Source organism: Rhinolophus sinicus, linkage group LG13 (assembly GCF_036562045.2).
Source record: "Rhinolophus sinicus isolate RSC01 linkage group LG13, ASM3656204v1, whole genome shotgun sequence".
NCBI lineage: Eukaryota > Metazoa > Chordata > Mammalia > Chiroptera > Rhinolophidae > Rhinolophus > Rhinolophus sinicus.
Window position 1 is genome coordinate 57,319,905 of NC_133762.1, and position 27,707 is coordinate 57,347,611.

The 27,707-nt window shown below is 37.4% G+C and overlaps 1 protein-coding gene across 5 annotated transcripts in view; it reads right to left on the reverse strand.

The window, feature by feature from the left end:
- Positions 1-27,707, reverse strand: part of RALGAPA2 (Ral GTPase activating protein catalytic subunit alpha 2) — a 332,722-nt gene that overhangs the window by 75,686 nt on the left and 229,329 nt on the right. For all 5 annotated transcript variants that reach the window (XM_019712539.2, XM_019712535.2, XM_019712536.2 and 2 more), the window contains 2 exons: positions 26,811-26,969; positions 12,228-12,355 (listed from right to left, as the gene is read on the reverse strand). In XM_019712539.2, the coding sequence (XP_019568098.2) occupies positions 12,228-12,355; positions 26,811-26,969 (287 nt within the window). The remainder of the gene's footprint in view (positions 1-12,227; positions 12,356-26,810; positions 26,970-27,707) is intronic.

Sequence of the window (27,707 nt, forward strand, 5' to 3'; positions counted from 1 at the left end):
ATTATCTATCTGATATGGTTTTACCTCTTTCCTTGAAGTAATTCAGTTCTAGGTCCTATTATGCCCATTTTTTTTAGGTGAAGACTTGAGGCTGCTAGAAGCAGCCACGGAAATGATCTCCCAGAAGCCTGTTTCTGGCTTGACCCCTCTGATGAAGGTAAAGCTTCATTCTTTCCTCCTTGTTTTTCTGAGAAAAATATTCTCTCCTTTTTTCCTACCTCTCTCTCTCCACCCTCTCCATCCAGTGTGATGCTCCAGAGAGTTGTCACTGATCCTCTTCTCATCACCACCTGTACCCTGCAAAGCTATCAGATTCCACATTGAATTAGTCTACCTGCTTTACAGAGGTATCCAATCCACATCTCTGCCACTGACAGAGATCAGGCCCTGACTTTCTCTCAAAACTCCTTCCACTGCCCCTGCAATGCCTTCCTCCCTTTTATTCTCTCCATGTGTGTGTCTCCCACACTCTGCTGTATGAAGCATCTGTGGTTCTCTAATGTGATTCATGCTTTCAGAGCTTAGTCTGTAAGCAAATATTGTCCCCTTACTTGGAATCTCTTATTCACATTTCTATTCCTGGTGTCTAGGTCAGTGCTTGGCACAGCCGGGGACACAATTAATGCATTAACATTGACAAATGCATGAATTGGTTCTGTATGGAAAAATAGACCACATGGTACCACTGGACTCATTTTCATATACTTTTAAGTGTATAGAGAGAAATGGAGGAAATTAAAGGTCTTTGCAGAAATAAAGAACAAAGATCCCACTGGAGAGGAAAGAAACAGGATTGTTACAGCTTTAGGGAGAGGGACTATGAAGATGTGTAAATTGAGAACAAAACTTAGCAATAGTATTAAGAAGTCATGAGCCTAAGACAGAAGCTCTGGTATTATCAAATATATCTGCTAATTGTAAATGAAACTAAATTTCACATGTGAAAGAATGAGGTACAAAATTATTTTTTCTTAGGCAGCCGAGTTCTCCCAATCAAATGCTGATACTTCCACAGAGGAGAGATGGCAAATGCCATTGAAACTATTGTTCTGTTGAAGTGGATGTTTATTTTAAAAAGCCACCATCTGTTTGATTCAGGGTGAACTCCTCCTAATGGGCACCCTGCATATTGTGCACAACCTTTTCCCTGAAATGGGTTATCTGAGGAGAATGAAAGCCCTGGCTCAAATGGTGTTGGAAACTTCTATCAGATGACTGTGGTTTGATTTTGGAATCTTTAGTTGGCTTGGGAACTGTCAACATGACATGTGGCAAACTTCCCATTTACAGCACTCTAGACACAGGAAAGGTCCTCTGATTGCCCCTGAGGGATGGAAAAGCAGATGGTAGGTGAGTTGGCCCCCATCACTCAGAAGAGCAGTGGCCAAAGGACGAAGGCTCCCCTTGACAGATTGGATTTAGCCCACCGAGGAAGTTACCAGAAAACCCGTGAAGGACAAAGGGGCTAGGCTGAAATGATACTGCTTTCCAAAGACATCCCTACTGTGCTAACATTTTTTTTGTTTTTTGATCATGTAAGACAATGGTATTTTTTAGTCTCCTATGAGCCTTCACCACATAGTTCCAACTGTTTGGTCATTGAGGCACGGGTACCCCAAACAAGAACTCCTCTGATATTGGTTCCAAGCTAGATTTCTGCTCAAAAAGATCCCTAAAAAGCTAATTAATTCCAACAATGCCCCCAGTAGTTAGCTTAATAAGAAATGTTGCATTTTTTTTTTTGAACATTACTAAACAAAATTGATATGGAATTGCCTACATTTCTACTTCTAGTTAAATAAAACTGAATCTCAAATGACACTATTTTAAGGCATTTAAGTATCAATTATTAGCTGGAGTGGGACAGGAGATAAGAATAACTACTGTAAACTAACTCCATTGGCTCTTGTCTTTATCATCAGGTTTAGTATTTGGCTATCTATGGTCGATACAAAAAAGCAGCAAGTGCTCCTTCTCTAAAGGATTTATAGATTGTCTGAACTAAACAACATGCCTTCTGTTCATAAATGTGAATCTGATATATAGAAACTGACTGACATTTGGATGAAATGAGCAGTTTGGCAAAGGTCGACTTAGCAATTGTACTCTAGATATTACACCAAATAGGAACACAGGATTGCACATATAATATGGCCTGTGTTGACAAAGAAATTTCCCTTTCTTTGGCAGCACCAACTATCTTCAGGGAAACAGTAATAGTAATTCTTTCTCAGATTTTTGTTCTCTTAAATGAACTGTCTTCTAGGGCTATGCGCACAAGGTGCTTCATTCCTTAAAGAGTCTTATTTCATATGCCAATAAAGTTTTACTAAGGGATATACTGTCTGGCTTTAGGAAGGAGAATCAAATCTAATAAACTCCCAGGAACAGAGTTCCCCAACTCATTTGGGGGTGGGTGTTTCGGAATGGGTTCCAGGCAGGGTTTCATGAGCGTGTGACCTGAGCAACTGCATGGCGCCTTGTGCCTATAACAAGCCCTGCTTGGTTTAATGTTCTACTGCTGCTGTCTTGAAATTCTTAATAATCGTGTGTTCTGCACTTAAAGTCTGATGAGACAATGGAGTATGCACGAGGGCAGAGGTGACACACACAGTATGCGGTCTGCTGACTCCTTGCCACCTGCCCAATTCGCACATAGCCTTAGCAGTCCCCCATGAGCACAGAATACCAGTGGACCCACAATGCCTGGGAGTTCGGAGAGATCCAAAGACAGCATCTGAGAAGTGTGTTAATCAGTCTATGACTGAGTACGCGGGGACCTGCCTATCCTGAGAGGCCACATTCTCCATCTGAACCAGAACTTGCTTTGAATGCAGAAAGAAAACAAGGGTGTCTTACTAAACATGAATAACCAAGGAAGCCTATATATCCTTAGTCGGTTACTTCCATGCACAGATGCTCAACTTACCAGGGAGTTACACTCTGATAAACCCATTGTAACTTGAAAATATTGTAAGTTAAAAATGCATTTAACACACTTAACCATCATAGTGTAGCCTAGCCTACCTTAAACGTGCTCAGAACTCTTACATTAGCCTGCAGTTGGGGAAAATCATCGAACACAATGAATACACTGTAGAGCATCAGTTGTTTACCCTCGTGATCACGTGGCTGACTAGCTGCTACATCTACCGTGTTTCCCCGAAAGTAAGACGTAGCTGGACAATCAGCTCTAATGTGTCTTTTGCAGCAAAAATTAATATAAGACCTGGTATTATATTATATTATATTACATTATATTATATTAAAGACCCGGTCTCATATTATAGTAAAATAAGACCGGGTCTTATATTAATTTTTGCTCCAAAAGATGCATTAGAGCTGCTGGTCTGGCTCGGTCTTATTTCTGGGGAAACACAGTAGCTGCCACTGCCCAGCATCACAAGAGTATCATACCACATGTCAGTAGCCTTGGAAAAGATCAAAATTCGGAATTCCAAGTGAGGTTTCTACTGAATGCATATTACTTTGCCATCACTGTAATGCGAAGAAATCATAAGTCGAACCATCATAAGTCAGGGATCCTCTGTGCTAGCCAACAATTTACTCTGAAAATGATGACATGGAAGGAAAGGGAAATACAGGATAACCCATAGTTCCTTTTCCTGCCAGTCCTTCCTTACTCATCAGTAAACCGAAAGTAGAAAGTTGGTATAGACTTCCGGAAAAATGGCGGCGTGAGGTGAGCCTCTGTAAAGCTCCCCTGGAATTTACAACGAATCGAACAACAAAAACTCCACAAAGGACTCCCTGCACAGCACACAGGCAACACGAAGAGGCCCACTACCGACTGAAATCACCTACAGGTGGGAGATTCGCGCGAGTGGAGGGAGGAGGAGGGAAGGGAGAAGCGCGCGGAGACGGAGCCGCGCGGGCGCAGGACGCAGACCCAGCTCAGTGCGCCAAGCTCGCTGCTTCCCGGAACTACCGCAGCTGCGGGAGAGGGAAGAACTCGGACTGCTAGGGCTCCGCCAGGGCTCCACAGGGCTGAGGGGACAGCATATAACACGGCTGAACCCAACGCTCACAGCAGAGACCTCGGAGAAAAGACTGAGGGAAAAAGGCTGAAAACGGTGGTTTAAGCCCGCACTGCCGAGCAGAGAACGGAGCCTTAGGCACTGAGACTAGCCGCCCCCTCCCTCCCAGAGCTCGCCCCGCCCCCACCTGCCTGGTGCTAAAAGCAAAACAGTAGCAGTGTCACCCCGCCTCTGACCCCACCTATCTGGGCAGATCAAAACAACAGAAAATTTGCTGTTTTGAGAACTGTGGACTGCAAACACAATTTCACAGCCCAACTAGTTCCAGCAAAGGGGAGAGAGCTGTGGAAGCAGGACCGGCTGTGGTGGTGGTTGCCGCCATTGCTCTGGGCCACCTCTCACAACTCACCCCGCCTCTGACCCCACCTATCTGGGCGGATCCCTGCAGGAGTAAACAGAACTGCTGAAACCTACGGGCTCTGAATCAGGAGCTGGAAGAGCTTTGGAACATCAAAAGCTCTCCGCATACCCACCGGGACACTGCGCCCTGTGACCTAGACGAACTATTAACAGAGGAGAAGCCCGTCTCCCAGGGAATCCCCCCATTGTGTGAGAAGTTGGAATAGTGCAGAGAAAACATAGCACTACTGTGTGGGAGAAGGAAAATAAGTTGCAGTTGGAGAAATAATAAAACATTCTACCAACAAGTACTGGCAAACAAAAGAAAGACCGCTTTCTATCAACCTGTTGCAGAAGTCACTCCTGTAGATGTCTAGGAAGAGAAATAGTAAACCAGTAATCGCCATGAATAACCAAGGCAACAAGATAGCTCAGAAAGAAAGTGAAAAATCTCCAGAGAAGGCACTTAAAGATACAGAAATATGTGACTTAAATGACAGAGAATTCAAGATTGCAGTTCTGAAAAAACTCAACGAGATACAAGAAAACACAGATAGGCAGTTAAAGGAACTCAGAAACTCAATCAAAGAACAGCATGAGCATTTTACGAAAGAGATTGAAATCTTAAAAAAGAACCAAATAGAATTTCTGGAGATTAAGAACTCAATAGAAGAAATTAAGAATGAAATAACCAGCTTAGGTAGTAGAGTTGACCAGATGGAGGAAAGAATCAGTGACATCGAAGATAGAAACCTGGAAATGACACAGAGAGAAGAAGAAAGAGACTTGAGACTTAAAAGAAATGAAAGAACTCTACAAGAACTTTCTGACTCCATCAGAAAGAGCAATATAAGAATAATGGGCATACCAGAAGGAGAAGAAAGAGAAAGGAACAGAGAATATATTCAAACAAATTGTCGATGAGAACTTCCCAAATTTGTGGACAGAACTGGACCCTCGAATCCAAGAAGCAAATAGAACACCTAGTTACCTCAATCCCAACAGGCCTTCTCCAAGGCACATTGTATTGAAGCTGTCTAAAATCAACGACAAAGAAAGAATCCTCAAGGCAGCCAGGGAAAAGAAGACGGTAACTTACAAAGGAAAGCCCATTAGATTATCATCAGATTTTTCAGCAGAAACTCTACAAGCCAGGAGGAGTGGAACCAAATATTCAAACTATTGAAAGAGAGAAATCATGAGCCAAGAATAATATATCCAGCAAAGATATCCTTTAGATATGAAGGAGGAATAAAGACCTTTCCAGACATACAGAAGCTGAGGAATTTTCTAATACACGACCTGCACTACAAGAAATACTAAAGGAGGCTATTCGACCACCATCAACAGGGACAATTTGTGGCAACCAAAACTCAAAAAGGGGAGAGTAAAGGCCTGAACGGAATATGGGAATGGAGAAAGTAAGCGTGCTGAAGAAAATGGAATACTCTAAATATCAAACTTTCTTTTACATAAACTTAAGGGTAACCACTCAAAATAAATCCAGAATTGAAATATATACTGAAATAAAAGAAGAAACAGAGGAAACATCATAGAATACCACCACACAGAAATAATAGACAACAACAAAAGGCAAAGAAACAATGGAGACACAGCCTTACCAGAAAACTAAAGATAGAATGACAGGAAATCCTCACATATCAATAATCACCCTAAATGTAAATGGACTGAACTCACCAATAAAAAGGCACAGAGTAGCAGATTGGATCAAAAACTAAACCCAACCATATGCTGTCTCCAAGAGACACATCTCAGCTACAAGGACAAGCATAGACTCAAAGTGAAAGGGTGGAAATTGACACTCCAAGCAAATGGTACCCAGAGAAAATCAGGTGTAGCCATAATGATATCAGATGAAACAGACTTCAAGGTGAAAAAGATAACAAGAGATAAAGATGGACATTTCATAATGGTGAAGGGACTGTACAACAAGAAGACATAACAGTCATCAATATTTATGCCCCCAATCAGGGAGCACCGAAATACACCAAGCAACTACTAACAGAACTAAAGGGAGAAATTGACCAAAACACAATTATACTAGGGGACTTAAATACATCATTGACAGCTATGGATAGATCATCCAAACAGAAAATAAATAACGAAATAGTAGCCCTAAATGACACATTAGATGAAATGGACATAATTGACATTTATAGAGCACTTCATCCTAAAACATCAGACTATACATTCTTTTCTAGTGTACACGGAACATTCTCAAGGATAGACCATATATTGGGACATAAAATCAGTCTCAACAAATTTAAGAAGATTGAAATCATACCATGCATATTCTCTGATCACAAGGCTTTGAAATTGGATATCAACTGTAAAAAGAAAGTGGGAAAAAATACAAATACATGGAGATTAAACAACATACTTTTAAAGAAGGACTGGGTCAAAGAAGAAATTAGAGGAGAGATCAAAAGATACATAGAAACAAATGACAATGAAAATACATCCTACCAAAATTTCTGGGATGCAGCGAAAGCAGTTTTAAGAGGGAAATTTATCTCATTACAGGCCTATCTCAAGAAACAAGAAAACTCCCAAATAAATAACCTCATGTTACACCTTAAAGAACTAGAAAAAGAAGAACAAGTAAAACCCAAGGTCAGCAGAAGAAAGGAAATAATAAAAATTAAAGCAGAAATAAATGAAATAGAGAACAAAAAGACAATAGAAAAAATTAATGTGACAAAGAGCTGGTTCTTTGAAAAGATTAACAAAATTGACAAACCCTTGGCTAGACTTACTAAGATAAAAAGAGAGAAGACACTGATTAACAAAATCAGAAACGTAAAAGGGGAAGTTATCACGGACACCACAGAAATACAAAGGATCATCCAAGAATACTATGAAGGACTATATGCCACCAAATTCAACAACCTAGAAGAAATGGACAAGTTCTTAGAAACATATAGCCTTCCAAGGCTGAACCATGAAGAACTGGAAAATCTAAACAGACCGATCACCAGTAACGAAATTGAATCAGTCATCCAAAACCTTCCCAAAAGCAAAAGTCCGGGACCAGATGGCTTCACTAGTGAATTCTACCAAACCTTCAAAGAGGATCTAATACCAATTCTGCACAAACTCTTCCAAAAAATTGAAGAAGAGACAGTACTCCCTAACTCATTTTATGAGGCCAACATTACCCTGATACCAAAACCTGGTAAGGACAGCACAAATAAAAGAAAACTACAGACCAATATCTCTAATGAATACCGATGCAAAAATCCTAAATAAAATTCTAGCAAACCGAATACAACAATGCATTAAAAAGATTATTCATCACGACCAAGTGGGGTTCATCCCCGGGGCACAAGGATGGTTCAACATCCTACAATCCATCAATGTGATACATCACATAAACAAAATAAAGGACAAAAATCATATGATTATATCAATTGATGCAGAAAAAGCATTTGACAAGATACAACATCCATTTATGATTAAAACACTTAATAAAATGGGTATAGAAGGAAAATACCTTAACATAATAAAGGCCATATATGACAAGCCCTCTGCTAATCTCATAATTAATGGAGAAAAGCTGAAGCCCTTTGCTCTACGTTCAGGAACACGACAGGGATGTCCCCTATCACCTCTGCTTTTCAACATAGTGTTGGAAGTCCTTGCCAGAGCAATCAGGCAAGAGAAAGAAATAAAAGGCATCCAAATTGGGAATGAAGAAGTTAAATTATCACTCTTTGCAGATGACATGATGCTATATATAGAAAACCCTAAAGACTCCACCAAAAAGCTATTAGAAACAATCAACGAATACAGTAAAGTTGCGGCTACAAAATCAACGCACAAAAGTCCATTGCCTTCCTATATACTAACAATGAAATCTCAGAAAAGAAATACAAAAAACAATTCCTTTTGCAATTGCAGCAAAAGAATAAAATACCTAGGAATAAACTTAACCAAGGATGTGAAAGACCTATATGCTGAAAACTATAAGACATTTTTGAAAGAAATTGAAGAAGACACAAAGAAATGGAAAGACATTCCGTGCTCATGGATTGGAAGAATCAACATAGTTAAAATGGCCATATTACCCAAAGCAATATACAGATTCAATGCAATCCCCATCAAAATCCCAATGGCATATTTTAAAGAAATAGAACAAAAATCATCAGATTTGTTTGGAACCACAAAAGACCCCGAATAGCCAAAGCAATCTTAAGAAAAAGAACTATAATGGAGGTATCACACTTCCTGACTTTGGCCTGTACTACAGGGCCACAATAATCAAAACAGCATGGTATTGGCAGAAAAACAGACACATAGACCAATGGAATAGAATTGAGAACCCAGAAATAAAACCACATAAATATGGACAGATAATTTTTGACAAAGAAGCTAAAACATACAATGGAGCAAAGACAGCCTCTTCAATAAATGGTGCTGGGAGAATTGGATAGCCACGTGCAAAAGAATGAAACTGGACTGCTATTTGTCACCATGTACCAAAGTTAATTCAAAATGGATCAAAGACTTAAGCATAAGACCTGACACAATAAACTGCATAGAAGAAAACATAGGTACTAAACTTATGGACCTTGGGTTCAAAGAGCATTTTATGAACTTGACTCCAAAGGCAATGGAAGTAAAAGCTAAAATAAACGAATGGGACTATATGAAACTTAAAAGCTTCTGCACAGCAAAAGAAACCATTGACAAAATAAAGAGGCCACCAACTGAATGGGAGAAGATTTTTGCTAACAGTGCCTCCGATAAGGGGCTAGTATCCAGAATATACAAGGAACTCATGCAACTCAACAACAAAAAAACAAACAACCCAATTGAAAAATGGGCAGAGGACTTGAAGAGACATTTCTCCAAAGAGGACATACAAATGGCAAATAAACATATGAAAAAATGCTCAACATCACTAATCATCAGAGAAATGCAAATCAAAACCACAATGAGATATCACCTCACCCCAGTCAGAATGGCTATCATCAACAAGACAAATAGTAACAAATGTTGGAGAGGTTGTGGAGAAAAAGCAACCCTCATACACTGTTGGTGGGAATGCAGACTGTTGCAGCCATTATGGAAGGCAGTGTGGAGGTTCCTCAATAATTACGAATAGAATTGTCGTATGACCCAGCAATCCCTCTCCTGGGTATCTACCCAAAAAATCTGAAAACATTTAGAGATAAAGACACGTGTGCTCCAATGTTCATTGCAGCTTTGTTTACGGTGGCCAAGACATGGAAACAACCAAAATGTCCTTCGATAGATGAATGGATAAAGAAGTTGTGGTACATATACACAATGGAATACTATTAGGCAGTGAGAAAAGATGATATAGGAACATTTGTGACAACATGGATGGATCTTGAGAGAGTAATGCTGAGCGAAACAAGTCAGACAGAAAAAGCAGAGAACCATGTGATTTCACTGATATGTGGTATATAAACCAAAAACAACAAAAGAACAAGACAAACAAATGAGAAACAGAAACTCATAGACACGGACAATAGTTTAGTGGTTGCCAGAGGGCAAGGGGGGTGGGGGGGGAGGTGAGGGTAAGGGGGATCGAACATATGGTGATGGAAGAACTAACTCTGGGTGATGAACATACAATGGGATTTATAGATGATGTAATACAGAATTGTACACCTGAAATCTATGTAATTTTACTAACAATTGTCACCCCAATAAATTTAATTAAAAAAAAAAAAAAAAGAAAGTTGGTATAATATGTATACTTGAAGAGTGAAATAAAAATAGGAAATCTATAAGTTAGTTTTGGTCAATGTTTCCACTATTCTGGTAAGAACGAAATATATCCATGCACGAGTTATGAAACACAAACTGTAATTTTGGTGATTCCATATGCAAATTAAATGCTTTTGTATTTGCATATTAAACTGGCATTGAAGAATAAAAAGAAGAAAATTAATGGTAATAATTTAAATTTTTGTATTTCTTTACTTAAAATGACATTAAACAGCAAATAAAAAATATAAAGTCAAGTCAAAAGAAAAGCCACAGAAGAACGGAAAAAGCTTTATATGTTAGCATCCTTAAAGTTACCTTCCTCTGCTTTTTGAATAAGGGGCCCCACATTTTCATTCTGCACTGGGTCCATGGGTTATATAGCTGGACCTGGTTCCAGGTGTGTCGAAACTATTACTGATCTTCTCAATCACTTTAGCTCAAAGCAATTGCTTGAAAAGTGTTTAAGCTAATGTTGAATCCTATCCTTTGAACTTTTAAATATATTATTTTCCTGAAACCTGATTATTCTGATGCTATATTAATTCTTATTTGAGAAAGCAGTGTTCAACAAAATAATGAAGCATGTATTTTTTAATGAGAAATTGGATAAGTTGAAAAGGGGTGACAAAAATCACAATGGACTTACGTAAAACAGAATTTTCATCTGCAAATTTTTTCTCTTCTTGCTCAAGCATACTTGACTGATCAGTGTCCTGTTCATCCTAGTAGACATGCAAACTGACAAGCCAATTGCCAGATAGATCTTTCCCATTTCTGCCAAGAACCTTCTTTTATGTGAAATAAAAACTCCATGCTAAAGGCTGAATCGACACCAGTCATAAGAGTAAGTCTAGAGTGCTGTGGAAATCACTGCAAAGAATGCCATCTCCAAAACACGCACCACCAGTCTGGACAAAGCATGAGGGAGCACGCTGAAGGGAATAATGCTGCTCGAGTCCTCGGGGAGGGACCAGATGGGATCTAATAGCTCTTTTCTACTACTAATTTCTATGATAATTCCAAGTTGCCACATGGCATACGTATTTTTTTTTTTTTAATCTGAAGACAGAATATCAATCAATGAAGTGACCAGGATTTTAATAAAAGGTATTTTTCATGAAATGTATCTATTCACACATGATATTTCTCACCCACCCCTCACCTCCAACCTCCAGCAGCACATCACTTATGGTTAGGTTGGGAGAAGTAGAGAGAGTGAGGTCAAACACAATATGCTTATAATCATTATCAGTACCAATTAGAAACAAAGAGGTTCTAAGTTTTATTAGGGAGTCAGATGCCTTTTACAGTAATTTCATGAAGTCACTTTAATTTTTTTTCTTAAAATCAGAGGTCATACCTGGATTTTAAGATAACATGCCAATTAACGTTTGAGAAAAAAATTACAAAAGTAAAATTTCTTCTGATTTTAAAGAGAAGACGAGGAATTAGAGAAGGTGATGTTAATGATTTGGGAAAATCACAAAAGAATTCCTAGCCATTCTTACTGATGAGTTCAAATGCAACCTCACTGAGGATGCCTTTCTCCGTCCTCCCAACCAGGGGCAATTCCTCCTGCCCCTGACCTCCTACAACACTATTTGTATTTCTCTGGTGGCACTTGCCACATGCTTTGATTTATTTGAGTCATTTCATTTGCTGTTGGTTTCTGGTAACCACTCCGAGTGACCCCATCACATTTCCCTCAGCATCCCACCTTAGATGAACAACAGACTGCCACAGATAGGGATGGATGCAGGAAGAGACTAAACTTGGGGAAAAATACCTGAAAAGATATGAGCATCTCTTGACAGTCACAGCTTCTTAGCACAAACTTATGTGATAAATTATGAAAATAAACTCTTCCTAAGTTTGACGCAGCGCATTATTATATTTAATGTAAATTAACAAATGTTATGAAAATCACACTATGTTATTTTCAACACAGATTGAAAACAATTTCCTCTTCCCTCTTCAACACAGTTAATACTTACCTCTCATGAAATACTGCCAGGAATCTGGAATCTGGGATGATTAATAAGTTGCATATTTAAAGCAAAAAGATACAAGCTCTGGTAGAGTGGGATAAGGCACTTCACGGCCCTGCTGGCATTGATGCATGTGGCACATATAAGGCTTGGCAGCAGCTTCCCACTCACTATGGCTCCATCAAACAGGGGCCCAAAAAACGGAACCTGTTGATTCAAAACAGAAAAACACTTAATTTTCGGAAAACAGTAAAGTCAAACCAAAGACATGAGAAAAGCTGGTTGGTATCTCAGACCTGTTATGACCACCCATAGAACAGGTGCTGACCTTAGCGGGACAGAGGTCTAGGGCTTTCAAGTCAAGCAAAACAGCATTGCTCTCTATAATGCCCCTCTGCTATGAACTCTGCAGCAAAACTTCTAGTGACAAATTATCACCAGGTTATTCTTTTTATTCGTGTGCTGTCATTTACAGAAATGGCATTATTCTAAGTGCCTACCTTATGTGGATTACGCACAATACACAGCCCTGCCTCACTGCACACCTGTAACCTTTATCCTTCTGAAACCAGTTTTGGAATTGGTAATATTTCTGCATGGATCCTGATACATAATAATTCTTAACAGAGATGATGACTATCCCTGTTAGCAACTACAGGGTCCGACATACAGTCCTTGTTTTCTAGAACCTTCTTTCCCTCTGCTTCTAAGATATCGCATCATCCTCATTTCCTTTCTTTTTTAAACAGAGACTTGGTTTTTCCTTCACTGGACCCAATTCTGCCATGTGGGAAACCCACAAGATTTTGGTGCCTGTCTTTTTTCGATTTCTTTCTTTTCTCTCACTTATTTTTTTTTCCCCACTAGAATTTCATCGAATTTATTTACCAATATGGAGATTGTCAGCTCCATGAGGTCAAGAACTGGGTCTGCCTTGTAATTCTTATATTTATTCACTCACACTTGCTTTATTCATTTATTAAAAAAATTTATTATGTGACAGATAGTATTCTATTCACTTGAGACATAAGAGGAAATAAAAAAATTCCTGATTTCACTAAGCTTATTGATTTCATTGAGAATTTATTGGAGGTTTCAGAGAGTGAACAGCATACATATATAAAATATATGATATGTTAGATAGTAAAAGTGCTAAGGTGAAAAATAATGCAGGGAAGAGCAGTAGGACTCTTTTTGAAGGGGGGAAATTCTCCAATTTTAGATCACATACACAGGGAGAGCTTCAAGGGGAAGACAGTATTTCAGTAAAGATTTAACAGAGATGAAGGGATGAACCTCAAACTATGAGGTCATGTGATAGAAGAGTATTCCATGCAGAGGAACCGCAAACACAATGTTGCTGTGGTGGGAATGCAATTACTAATATTTTTAAGCAACAGCAAAGAAGGCACAATGGCTGGAGCCAAGTAAGCACGAGAGAAAACGGAGGCAGATAAAGTTGGACAGGTAATACTAAGAGGGGACCTGTGGGAAACTTTAAGGATTCTGGATTTCTGCTCTAAGTAACATGAAAGCCTTCTAGAGGGTTTAGGGAAGTGGGGGATATGATCTAACCTACATTTTAACGGTACTGCCTGCTGCTGTGCTAGGGAAGTTGTAAAGGGGAAGCATTATGGAGACGAGTTAGGGAACTACTGAAAAATCCAGGTAAGAGATGATGATGGGTTAGATCAGAATGGTAGCAGAAGTGAGGAGAGTTGGATGGTTTCTGGATATAGTTTGAACGCAGAGCTGAAGGATTTGCTGAGGATTTAATGGAGTGGGAGAGAAAAATGGAGTCAGGGATGATGCCATGGTTTGTGGCCTAATAACTGGAAGGTTGGAGCTACCTTTTCCTGAAATGGAAAAGACTTAAGGGGAGAGTCATTAGCTCAATTTTAGAAATGCTAAGTTTGAGATGCTTATTAGATATCCAGTGGTGATACATGAAGGTGGCAGAGGATATATCAGGCTGGAAGTCAAGGGAGAGTTTCAGTTTAGAGATTTCTAAGTGTTATTCATTTATAGATGGTGTTTGGAGCCATAAGATTAGATAATCAATGTTTAGAGGTTGGAGACATGAGGAAGAATTCTCAAAAAAGACTAAGAAGGAGTGGCTGGAGATGGAGGAGCAAAACTTCCAATGAGTAGCACTGTACCTGGCAAATGGTTGGAATGCAAATACCAGATGAATGAGTAAATTAACATTTTAAGTAATTTAAATGAATTAATGAATGTGAGTCTCCAGCCTAGGTCTCTTGACTTATGTCAGACTACTTCTCTGTAGAACACCTTTTCTGTCATTGGCATTGGGGGAGGGACTTATGATACAACATCATGAATGAAAGACTATTATTTGCCCATAGAAGCTGACAAAATAAAACTACAGAATAGCATCCTGACAAAGATGCAAAAATTCATTATAAATTGTTAACAAATTAAATCCAGCAAAGGGCACTGTATCTTGACCAAGTGGCATATTCCATAAAAAAACAAAGTTGGTTTAACATTCATAAATGCATCAATACACTTCACTAAATTAACAGAATAAAGAAGAAAAACCACATGACCTTAATAGATACAGAAAAATCATTAATAAAATTCAACTCTTAGTCATGATATAAAAACAATTCCCAGCAAACTGGGAATAGAAGGGAACTTCCTCAATTTGATGCAGTCTTAAAAGAAAAAAAAAAATGACATCATAATTAATGGTGAAGTATTAAATGTCTTCTACCAAAGATCTGCAAAGGCAAGGATGCCTATGCTCACTTCTTCTAGTCAACATTTTTGAAGGTCCTTGTTATACAATAAAGAACCATATAAGAAAGGGAAAAAAGGAGCATAAAGATGAGAAAGAATTCATTTTTATTCACAGATAACATGATAACGTACATAAGAAATCCAAAGGAAGTTAACTAGAACTAATAAGTGAATTTTAGAAGGTCACAGAATACAGTATACCCTCCAAATAAATTATATTTCTGAATGTTAGCAACTAACAACGGGAAAATGACATTTAAAAATATTGTTCATAATAGCACACAAAAAATGAGTACTTAGAAATAAATTTGACAAAAGTTATGCAAGACATCTATACTTAAAACTACCAAACATTGCTGAGATAAATTCAAGACAACATAAATAAATGGAAAGATGTACAATATTCATGACGTAGAAGTTACCATATTGTTAAGATCTCAAGTCTTCTGAAATTGAGCTACAGATTCAGCACAAACCAAAGCAAAAATTCTAGTAAGCTGTTTTTATAGATATTCGCAAGCTGATTCTAAATTTATACAGAAACAAAAAGACATAAATTAGCCATGACAGTAATACTATAATAATTAACATATCATAATATTGGTACCAGGATAGACAAATCTATCAATAGAACAGAATATAGAGTCCAAGGATAGAGCCACATATATGAGGGTATATGGTAATTGATTTACAGTAAAGGCAGCACATTAATTTTACAAAGAAAGTAAAGTCTGTTTCAATAAACAACTGGATAGCCAGCCACAAAGAAAAATGAACCTTGACTCTACCTTATACCACACACAAGAACTGAGATGGATTATAGGTCAAAACATTAAAGCTAAAACCACAAAGCTTGCAGAAGGAAACATGAGAAAAATCTACACAACCTTGGGTTAAGCAAGGACTTCTTAGGGTACAAAAGGCACCAATTATAAAAGAAAAAAAATAAACTGGACTTAATAAAATTAAAAAAAATTCTGTTAATCATAAAAGTAAAAAGGCAACTCATACATATTCTCCAAACTGAACATATACTAAATGTCCATAAACAGGAAAATAAATGAAGAAATTATGGTATATTCACCCTATAGAATATTCCACAGTAATGAAAATGAACAAACCACAACTACATGTAACATCGTGGGAATCACCCTAATACAATGCTGAGTGAAAGAAACAGACACAAAGAAGTTCATACTGTATATAATTCTATTCACAGGAAGTTCAAAAACAGGTCAAACTAATCAATGGTGATAGAAGCCAGAATAGTAGGCACCTTTTTCGGGAGATTATTCATTAGAAGGGGGCATAAGAGAGATTTCTAGGGGCTGGCAATATCCTATGTTTAGATCTGGTAGTAAACTGTTCACTTTGAAAACATCCATTAAGCTATATACTTAAAACTTATACCCTTTTCTTTATAGTTCAAAGACAATATTTTTAAAAACATAAGCAAGAATACAGAAGATCTGAACAAAACTAATCCTAATGGATACATACAAAGTACCTCATCATTTCAATTCTCACAGAGTATTTTTTAAAAAATTGACCATATTCTAGGCCAAGGATCCACAAATACAGCCTGTGGGGCCTAACTCCAGTCAGGTGCCTTTTCTTGTATAGCCTATAAGCTAAGAACTGTTTCTACCTTTTTAATTGGTTGAAAAGAATATTCTGTGATGTGATAATTATATGACATTCAAAAATCAGATAAAAAATAAAGCTTCACTGGAGCACAGCCACGTTCCTTCACTTAACGTGTTGCCTATGCCTGCTTTCATATAGCAATGGCAGGGCTGAACAGTTGTGACAGACACTGCGTGGGCCACGTGGCCTGAGACATTCACTACCTGGTCCTCTCCAGAAAAACTTTGTTGAGTCCTCTTCTTGGTCATAAAGCAAGTTTCAAAAAATTTTAAGCAGCTGATATCATAGGATCCATATTCTGTGCTCAAAAAGCTATTAAGTTAAAAATCCGCAAAGAAAGGACAACTAGCACAAACCTCTGTTTAGAAAGTAAGAAACATACTTTTAAATAACTCAGGGGCCAACAGAATATTGGAATGGAAATTTAAAAATATGTTAAGCTAAATAATAATGAAAATAGTAGATATTATAATATACGTTGAAGTAGTACTTAGAATGTGTGGGATTAGATGCTTTTATTAGAAAGGAATAAAAACTGCAACTTAATGAGATAAACTTCCATCTCAAGAAGTACTGAAAACCAAAAGGATAAAATAAATTCAAAGAAAATAGAAGGAGAGAAATAATAAAATGTAGGCATTAATGAAATAGAAAGAAACACACAATAGAGAGAACAATGATCAAAAGTTGGTGCTTTGTAAAAAGTCTAATACAGTTGACTGATAGATCTTTGGCAAGATGAATCAAGAAAAGAAAGCAAAAATAAATAATATTAAAAATAAAAAGGGCTACAACTATAGATGCTTAGGAAATATGTATAACTTCATGCCAATACATTTGAAAATTAAAATGGCCAAATTCTCAGTAAAATACAATTTAGCAAATATAGATACAAGATGATATATAAAAACTACAATTCTGTAAGCTCTAAAGTAATTGATCACAGTGAAAAAAGCTATTTTAATGAAAAAACAAAAAAACAAACAAAAAAATCTATACCAGAGAGCTTTAATGGCAAATTCTACAAGACCTTCAGAAACAATTATTATTTTAGAGAAACTTCCAGTATATAGGGAAAGAGTAAACAAACCCACTCATCTTATTAATAACAAAATTAGGGGCCAATCTCACTCCTGAATATGCAAGCAAAAATCCCAGCCAAGTATCAGCAAACCAATTCAATAATGTACAAAAAAAATCAAACATCATGACCGAGTTGGGTATATCCCAGGAATAAATGTGTGGGTTTTCATTAAAAATGAGTCTGTATACTTAACTACATTAGTAGACTAAACACAAAACATCATCTGATCATCTCAACAGATATTTAAATTTTTTTCATAAAATTCAAACCCATTTATGAAATTTTTTTTTTTAGCAATCTTGGAATTAGAAAGGAGTTTCCTTAATTGTTAAAGAGTATCTACCAAACCCTATGGCAACCACTAAACTTAAGGGTAAAACACTGAAAGCTTTACATGTGAGACTGTGAAAGGAGAGAAAAATGTCCTGTAGGTCTATCGACATTTGTACTGGAAATCCTTGTCAATACGGTAATGCAAGAAATAGAAGATTATGAATTAGAAAGGAAAAAATGAACTTGTAATTTCAGATGACGATTATATTCACAAATCTCCAAAAGAATCTACAAAAAAATTTTCAGAATAATAGGGTTTATCAATGAATACAGAATAAACTCACAAAAATCCCACTTCATTTCTGTCAACCAGCAACAAATGGTTAGATAATGAAATGATATTATTTAAAACAGCATAAAAACATAAGGTCCACAGGAATAGATCTAACAAGGAAAATACACAGAAAGCTTTAAAACTTTATTGAAAGATGTTCAAGTAGTCTAAAAAGTAGTCTACATAAATGGAAAGATGTATCTCTTCATGGACTAGAAGACTCAACATTGCTGTCATTTCCCTTCCCTGATGGAACTATGGATTCAATGCAAGATACTTGTGTATCTTGAGCCGATTCTGAAATCTATGTGGAAATCAAAGAGGCCAAGAAAAGCTAAGGGATCCTTGAGTAAGAATAGGGTAGGGACTTGCCCTGTCTTATAGCAAAATATATCGTAAGCTGTAGTATTAAGTACGACAGTGTGCCTCTGGACCAGTGGAGCTAAATGGAGGAGCATGCATAGCCTCCTCCATGTATGATGGTTGTTAAAAATTCATTTCTGATGCTAAGTGGGATATACTACCTTGTGAGGTGGGGATACTGACCTGTAAGATATGAGGTAATGAAAATTAAGTTCACGAATTCATCCTCAAAAAAGTGCTATGTACTTCATTGCTGAATATCACTACAGTCACCTTCGAAGTACTCCCTTTGGGAAGCTATTCACTGATGCTGGTGCCTAGTTCACCCTTCAAAGCAATTTGGGAATTCTTTTTTTGCAACGGCCAACAGAGCTGTCGTCGTATTACCCTTGATGTCCTGAATGTCATCAAAATGTCTTCCTTTCAATTTTTCATTTATCTTCAGGTAAAGAAAGAAGTCATTGGGGGCCAGATCAGGTGAGTAGGGACGGTGTTCCAGTACAGGTATTTGTTTACTGGCTAAAAACTCCCTTTGCTTTTGTTCATCGGTGAGCTCCTTCAGGACCATTTCTACAAACACCTTTCTCATGCCAAGATTTTCAGTTAAGATTTTCCTAACTGTTTCTCTATTGATGTTTACTTGGTCTGCTATGCTTCTCACAGTCAGCTGACAATTTTGATGTACAATTTGATGAATTTTTGTAATGTTCGTCTCAGTTCTGCTCATTACTGGCTGCCCTGACGTCTCTTCATGAGCACTGTGTTCTCGCCCCTCAGAAAAACGTTTAATCCATTTGTACACTGCCATTTTCTTCATGGCATTATCTCCATAAACTTGGACTAACATGTCCCTGATTTCACTTCCACTGTTGCCAAGTTTAACAAGAAATTTAATGCTTGTTCGTTGCTCTAATTCAAGCTCAGACATTCTCATGACAGCACACAAAAACATGCAACAACAATAATGAACGCCACTCAGCAAAACACTGCCACACGTTGACATGAACACAGCTGTGAGACACTGATACACCAAGATTATGAAACCTTACTGAGTAGTTTATACAGTGCTGCCAATGTAAGCGCACCATGGCAAATTCGCAAACCTAATTGTCAAACCTCATGTCCTTGGAACCAGGGAACAGTACATGGTGGCATTTCTTCCATAACCAGATTACTCAGGTCGTCTAGGGGTATGGGGAAGGGTACTGCTTACTTTACTCCTCCTGACCCACATGCATTTTTTCTTTTGTTCCTACAATGCTGGCCTGATTTTAGATTTTAGTACTTAAGGAAGCAGCAGCACTTCTACCAGAAGAAGACATGATGGTTTCCCTCAATTTGATGTGGAAACTGCACCTGGCTATCAGGCTCCCAGACGACTGGACACCAAGGCCTTGACACAGTGCCTGGCATGAAGCAGCCTCAATAGATACATGTTGCCTGAATGACTGAGTGAAGGCCTCCGGCTCCCAAGGCTCTAACTGCTGGACATTAATCAAATCTGTTGTCCCTCTTCAAATTTCTAGAACAAGATCTGTTGTGACCGTCTGTCTTTCAGTTCATGGAGATACCAGAAAGGTCAGGGTTCAAGAGTGACAGGGATGGCCCTGGGGTCCTGAGCAGGAATTCTGCTGACACACCTCTTCTGTTTGATGGGTTTCCGAAAAGGTCTCCACAGTTAAAACACAGAGATGTAAAAACTGCAAAGATTAGGCAAAGCTATTTTGAGATCAACACCTACACCACAGAGGAAGCAGTCAGATCTGAGGAAGCCAAGTGGGAGCAAAGGAGGACAGGACTTCGTTCTACTAGTGACGACTCCTAATGAGTGTTTCCCCCTTATGATGGTGCTGAAGGGAGGTGGGAAGAGGGGAAGAGTGGGACTCTTAATTCCAAAGAATAAAATCAAGTAATTACTACTCGGAGTCTAAAATCATTCACTGTTACCGAGTCCGGGTAACAATGACAACAAATAAATAAGAAAATAAGAAAGAATAATCCTTTCCTCTATCTTTAGCTACATCATACTTTAAAAAGTTTATTTAAAATATATTCCTTAAGATTAAGAAACACAAATAGTTACAAAACAGTCATGAGGATGTAAAGTACAGCATAGAGAATACAGTTAATAATGTTGCAACGACTGTGTACAGTGCCAAGCGGGTACTAGACCAATCGGCAGGATCGCTGCATAAATTACATAAATGTGTAACCACTGTGCTGTGCACCTGACACTGATATAAAATAACACTGAATGTCAACTGTAACTGAAAAAAAAAAAAATTTTAAAAATAAAATACATTCCTTAAAAAAAATGTACTTCCTCCTATAACAAACTAAATGCAGTCCAGTAACTGGTGAGCTGGTGTTGTGATGAAAGTATTCATGAAGAAAACAACACAACCAATAACAATAAACAGCAAACAAATGAATTTCAGATGTAGCACAGAAAATATACCTTTAAAGATAAATTCTCTAATTCTGGGAGTAATGGGCCTTGTTTCCTTCTGACACAGGAGTTCTATGTATATCCAACACCCTGGCCTCCCCTGCTTGGCTTCAGCCCACACAGGGTATGCAAACAAGTACAGGAAGGTAGGAAGGTGCTCTCACATGAGCCGAAGGGTCAGGAGAACGTACCCTACCTACCTCTTGGCCAGAAGGCCTTTTGTGCTGAGGTAGCTCAGAGCAAGAGGAAAACTGTCTTGCTTTCTTTTTATATATATATATATATATATATATATATATATATATATATATATATATATATATATATATATATTTTTTTTTTTTTTATTAGTTTCAGGTGCACAAGACAAAGCTTTCTCACATGAGCCAGACTGTACCATTTGCCACTCTGTGTAGTTACATGCTGGCTCTGGCTGGCCAAAAAAAGGGAGAAGGCAAAGGAGAGGAAGATGTATATATCTAAGACGGACTAAAAAAAGGGGGAAACAGTGTCAACTCTTGAGGAAAATCAATTGAGAAGGAATTCTCAATAGCCAAATTGTTGTGAAAGATAAAACAGGAGGTAGGAGTTAATAATAGGCTACAGATTTTTTTCCATCTGTATTGCAGTTTATCTTACAAATAAATGTTCTTTATTATTCTCTGGCAACTGCTTATGGATGACTCAGTCTTCAAAAACTAGACAAAAGGAATAATGTAAATGCCTTGTATCCAGGGTATTCCTCTAATTTGGAGTGGCAACAAATTAGAGAACAAATTTGATTTTGATGTAACATCTGCAAATGACAGCTGCCTTTTCACAAAGTTCTCAGTGTCATTCCTTTACTAAAAATAATAACAATGACAATAATAATAAATTACCAAAACAGAACATATTGCAGTAATCCATTTAATCATGTATTTTAGTAAATTCTGGTTATTCAATATTTTCAATTATCTTTTCAAAATAAATGATTCATTATATATTCAAAGCTTAACAACTCACTTTCCCTGAGTATTTTAAAGTATATCACTTAATCTCAAAAAGGTTACTTCATTGGCGTTGAGATAAATATTTAAGAAAATTACACATATGAAATAAAAAGAAAGAAACTGACATAGCCATGTTTCAGAGGAACACATTCCCTACATAATGAAGCCACACTAGTAAAAGTTTCCTTTCAAACACAGGTACCAAAACTGGCTACTCTCAGCTTCTCATGTGCAATTGGTCTTGTGACTTCTGGTCATCAGCCGTAACCAGCATTTCTGGGCACCTGTTCCTGGGCTAGCTGTCATCCTGAAGAGGGACACATACACATACATACTCACAGTAGTTGCTGAGTCTGCAAGGGAGCCAGCTACCACCTCAACAGCAGCCTGGTGAGTTGGGACAAATTAAGAAAAGATGGGAACAAGAGGATCTAGCAAGAGCCCATTGTCTTAAAGGGGCACTTAGAATCCCTGAAAGGACTCTGTAGAGAGAGAGTACTTGGTCCCCAACTTGAATGTGACGGTGAGGAAGCTACAGTCCAAAGAAACTGAGAGATGTGCCCAAGATACCAATGGCAGCACTGGAGCTGGAACTTTGGGGTCCTATCTCCTATCTTATTACTCTTTCCTGCCTATGCCTCTCAGAAATGATTGAATCACCATTCATTGTTCTCCTATGACCGTATCTACCAGTGCTAGACTTTGGAGGACATTAACATGTTTTTCAATTATTAAGTTGACACTCTGGTTGAGGTGATAAGCAGGACCTTTCACCAAAGCTTCCTCTTGTCTCAGCTGCTTCTGGTCAAGGCTGCTTCAGCACGTCTACCCTTTGGTCAGTTACTAGCCAGTCACTAATGTGCCTGAAGATAAACATGCCAAAAGCGCTAGCAGTTACCATCACACATTCATAAAGGCAAATGTTCTGAACACCAATATTACTTTCAGTTATTGAAACAAGGAAGGCAACATGGGTACTGAGTGCAATACGGGAGCTTTATGAATCACTTTTCTACAGAACAAATTGGGCATTTTAACAAACCCTTTAAATCACTCACATTCTGCTCTATACGCAAGTCTTCCCTGAATGCTGACATAGTAATAAAAGCAGAAAAAAACAGAAGTCTGACAGAAGCACATTTCTTTTCTGTGACCAAAGACTATTGTGTCGATATTTATGCAGATGGACTTATTTTGAAAGTAATTTCACAATGAAATGATGTTGCTAAGCACACTGATTTTTATTCATTTATTTATTTTTAAAAAGTTCAATAAGAAGCTCAAGAAGTGAGCAGGTCTTTTCAGACGTGAGGGCTTTGTACACTCACACAAGCACACCCACACTTCTTCAACATACCGCTTCACAAATGCTGTGTTTTATTAAGAGGAGGCGAATTCTGCCAGACACGTAATTTGTGTATTTAAGGGAGGTGTATGGAATGAAAAAGCGAAATATGTTAAATTTCAAAGGATTTGGAAGCAATGCTGCTTGTGAGCTTGTATTACAAATAGCCCTACATTATTACATACGCTATTAATGAGGCAAAGTGAATGAATGTACAATTTGAATATGCATGACTCTATCCGATGAGCAGGACTTTTGTGTACTGATGAGGTTGTTTTTTTTTTTTTTTTTTCTCCTGAAAAAGGATTAAAATTATTCTTAGAGAAGTATGGCTTCCCAGAGACCAGTAAAATAAATGTACTTAGGCCACTGGGTCACACTATATTCAGATGAAATATACAGGTGCTGAAAGAATGTCTTTGACTCGACCTAAAATTTCTGAAACTTGTGCAAATCCTACTCTCCCAAAAGGAATATTCCTCAACTTCAAGCAGCTGTGTCATTATAATTTCTAAGCAAAAATAATGATTTTGGTGGAGATCCCTAAAAGTAGGCAAGGTTAAATAAACCTTTTGAGTATAAAGCCTTCACTTCCATAGTAAGGAGCACTAGTTAAAAGACTGGGGAATGGGTAAATTATTGCACCAAATGGCTGAGAATTAATCTCTGCTGACTAGCTGTAATTTAACGAGGCGTCTGTGTCCCAGGGAGCCCACAGCATGTCCCTGGCGGTATGTGCACTGTGTCGAGTCTGCGTGGCACCCTTTGTCCTCACTCACAGGCGGCCTTTCCCCTCATTGTCCATAATATCCTCATGCATCTGGGACGCGTGGAATGCATTCACACTAACAGACTGACCATTGTTTTCTCCCAGAAGCTTTGTTGAGCAAAGACTGCATCACGGTTACTGATAATTATATTGCTTAATTAATCAAGACAAAAAAAATTTGCAAATCATTGCCTGGTTGCCAAGCAGGGAGATAAAAAATGACAACAATACAAGCTGAAGCAATATAACAAAAGTAACAGCTATCTGATCAGAAATTCTTATATAATGAAGCTATTAATGCTAAATCGGTTAATGTTAACATTGCTCCAGGTGTCTCTACTTAGATGCAAACAAAAAGGCTAACATTATGGATATAAAAGGCCAAATGTTGCCATGGATTCTGTAACCTGATAGAGAGGACAGCCTTTTCATTTGATTAGGGAATGCAATTTAAATACCAGGGACTGCAGCCAAACAAACAGACTTTCCCTCCACAAGCCTCTTGCATTCACCCTGGGGTCAGCGGTTGGTGAACAAAAGGTCAGCCACACTTGCCCTGGAAATGTCTGGATTAATTTTATTACATTGTAATGGTTTTTACTTTAAATGTAGGGATAACACTAAATTTCCAGTTGGCCATTATTCTCTTCTTACCTTTAGGCTTTTTGAATTGAAATATTAAGAAAGCGATTTGCTCTATTCATCTTGTCAGAATTTACGACCAAATTTATAAACTTACATACACTTTTAAAAGAAATTTTAAAAGGTAACTTAATACTTGTTTTCATGCACTATAAGTGTAATACCTTTTAAAAAATCACGCTTGACACTATTAAGTGAACTGAAATACCTTTTATGTTCTTTATATACTATAAAAATAAAGGCAACATTTTTTAAAACATTAAGTGACATTTTAGAGAGCCATGCTGAAAACGAACTAATAAAGCCAGTTAATCCATACTAAATGCTAAAGAAACACATTTTCCAGTTTTGAAAGCTTCTGGATACTGAATTTATTTTTGTCTAATACTAAAATTTTCAGTTTAATTCTTAAAATTAAAGTAATACTCTTTAGGGACAAACACAAATGTTATTAGCACTAAGAATTTTCTTATAAAAAAGTGAAAACTTCACATACACTGAGACCTGAATCAAAGATAATACAAATATTTAACATGAAGAACTTTTGGCATTTTTGCTCCCTGAATAGAGAAGAGGGTTCCCCTTATGCCAGGCTCCTCACCACCCAGACTGGAACTTTTCTGAATTCAGGAGTGACCCATACTGTATCTAGTCTGAGAAACAAGCATGTTGAACTTGGGATTCATTATTTATTCTGGTTTCATGGTAGTAACAATAACAAAAAATAATAATAGCAATAATACAACAACAAATAACCATTGGATCAGGCACTGTTGGAAGCACCTTTCATTTCTTAGCTCATTTAATCCTCATCACTTAAATACTTTAGATAGGTTATAAATCCCAGTACCATGTTTCCTGAAAATAAGACCTAGCCGGACCATCAGTTCTAATGCATCTTTTGGAGCAAAAATTAATATAAAATCCAGTATTATATTATATTATATTATATTATATTATATTATATTATATTATATATGACCCAGTCTTATATTATAGTAAAATAATACCGGGTCTTATATTAATTTTTGCTCCAAAAGATGCATTAGAGCTGATGGTCTGGCTAGGTCTTATTTTCGGGGAAACACAGTATATCTCAATTACCTATTATTTTAAAGCTTAAAAGTAGAGAGTATTTAGGATGGTAACTTTTAGCTCCTTTAGGAGGACACTTTGGAATGTGAATGAAGATTATTTTTAATATCATGCTTAGATACACAAGTCATTTTCTTGAGAAGCAGTAACTTAATATGCTAAATGCTTAATTAAGAAACTTTAAAAAACTCTTAATAATTCCAAAATAAAAACAAGTCACTACATAAATCACTGCTAAAGTACCACTAAAGGCATGGCAAGTATTGAAACTGCAGCCAATTTAGCACAGAGCATATAACCATCGGACTGTTCCAGCCATGCCCATGATCAATGCCAATTGACATGGCTGAACTGATTCTCTGGAAAGGCGCTTCAATTGTTAAAAGTCATCACATGGGCTGCGCTACAGAGGCCCAGCCTCTTCATGGACATGCCCATAACCCTTTAGTATTGACCCTCAATACCAGCAGTCGGAGGCTTGGCAAGCAGTGCCCATCCATCAGGCGAGGTTAAATTCTAAAACAATAGCCATCCATAAAATGGTAGATGGGGTTCATTCAACTCTTATTAATAATCAATATGCTCAAAATTTAAAATTACAATTTTTTAAAATGACAAAATTTAAAACATTTGAAAAATCATAAATGTCTTTAATATTATAATTTTCAAAGAGGTTAAGTAATAAAATATGGAATTCCATGCTCATGATGAAAGGTTTTTTGGAAAATCCCAATTCATATTTAATTGCTATAACACGTGTAATTCAGATACATGTAAAACATTCACTACTTGAAAAAAGTCCCCTGTAACATATGTATGTCATTGTTTTTTACTAACGGTGTATTATATGGCAAATGCTGTATAAGTCAGTTAATACAGTCAGTCAATAATGAGGTGAAAACGTACCTCAGGTTTCTTCGTTATCGCAATAAAGAACATGTGATTCTTCATTGGGTAAATAATGATTGAAACGTCTCCAAAGGCGGTTGGGATAATACCCCTACGATAGTCCCTGGAGTGTTCAGACCAGACGATGTGGACCTCATCATTCCCCAAGTGACGGAGCTGCAACAGCAAATTGGCTGTTTATTAATCAGAGTGATAACAAGCAGTTTATGAGGGGTCGTGGCTTACAAATTGAATTATAATACTCAGAGACAAAATATTTCACTACTAAAAAAGGCTACAATGCCACTGTCTTCTATGAAGATTTGAAAAAGCACAAGGGCTTGAAAACATAGCTCACCGTCTATGAAACATTGGTCCCAAAATGATGTTTACAAACATCACGGGTACATTGTGGCTGGATGGGGACAACACCTTTTTTTAATTAAATTTTTTACTTCTTAAATTTTACTTCTGCATCAAAGCCTTATGCTTTATATTGCTGAGCATGTTTGTAAACAATTAACAACATGAGTCTTTTATTCCATGTAACAGTAGAGCTTCATAAGACAATTTAATGGTTAAGAAAAAAAGAATACAAATATAGAACATAAGCCATTATAACACAATTGTCACCAAATGTATAAAAACTAGACCTGTGACAAATCTTTAAAAAGTATGTAGAAAATTATCGTCGTTAAAGATTACTTAATAATCTTTAATTCCTTAATGAGAACACTAGTACTTGGCATTTAGAGTATCTTATTGCATAGAAAGTGTGTTCACACATATTGTTTTGTTTAATCTCTGTTATCTAACAAGAAGAAATGGGGTTTAGGAAGGTGAAGGCACCGGCTACCCACGGTGCAGAAGAGCAAGAGCGGGTACAGAGTGTGCCTGGAAACCTGGGCTGGGCTC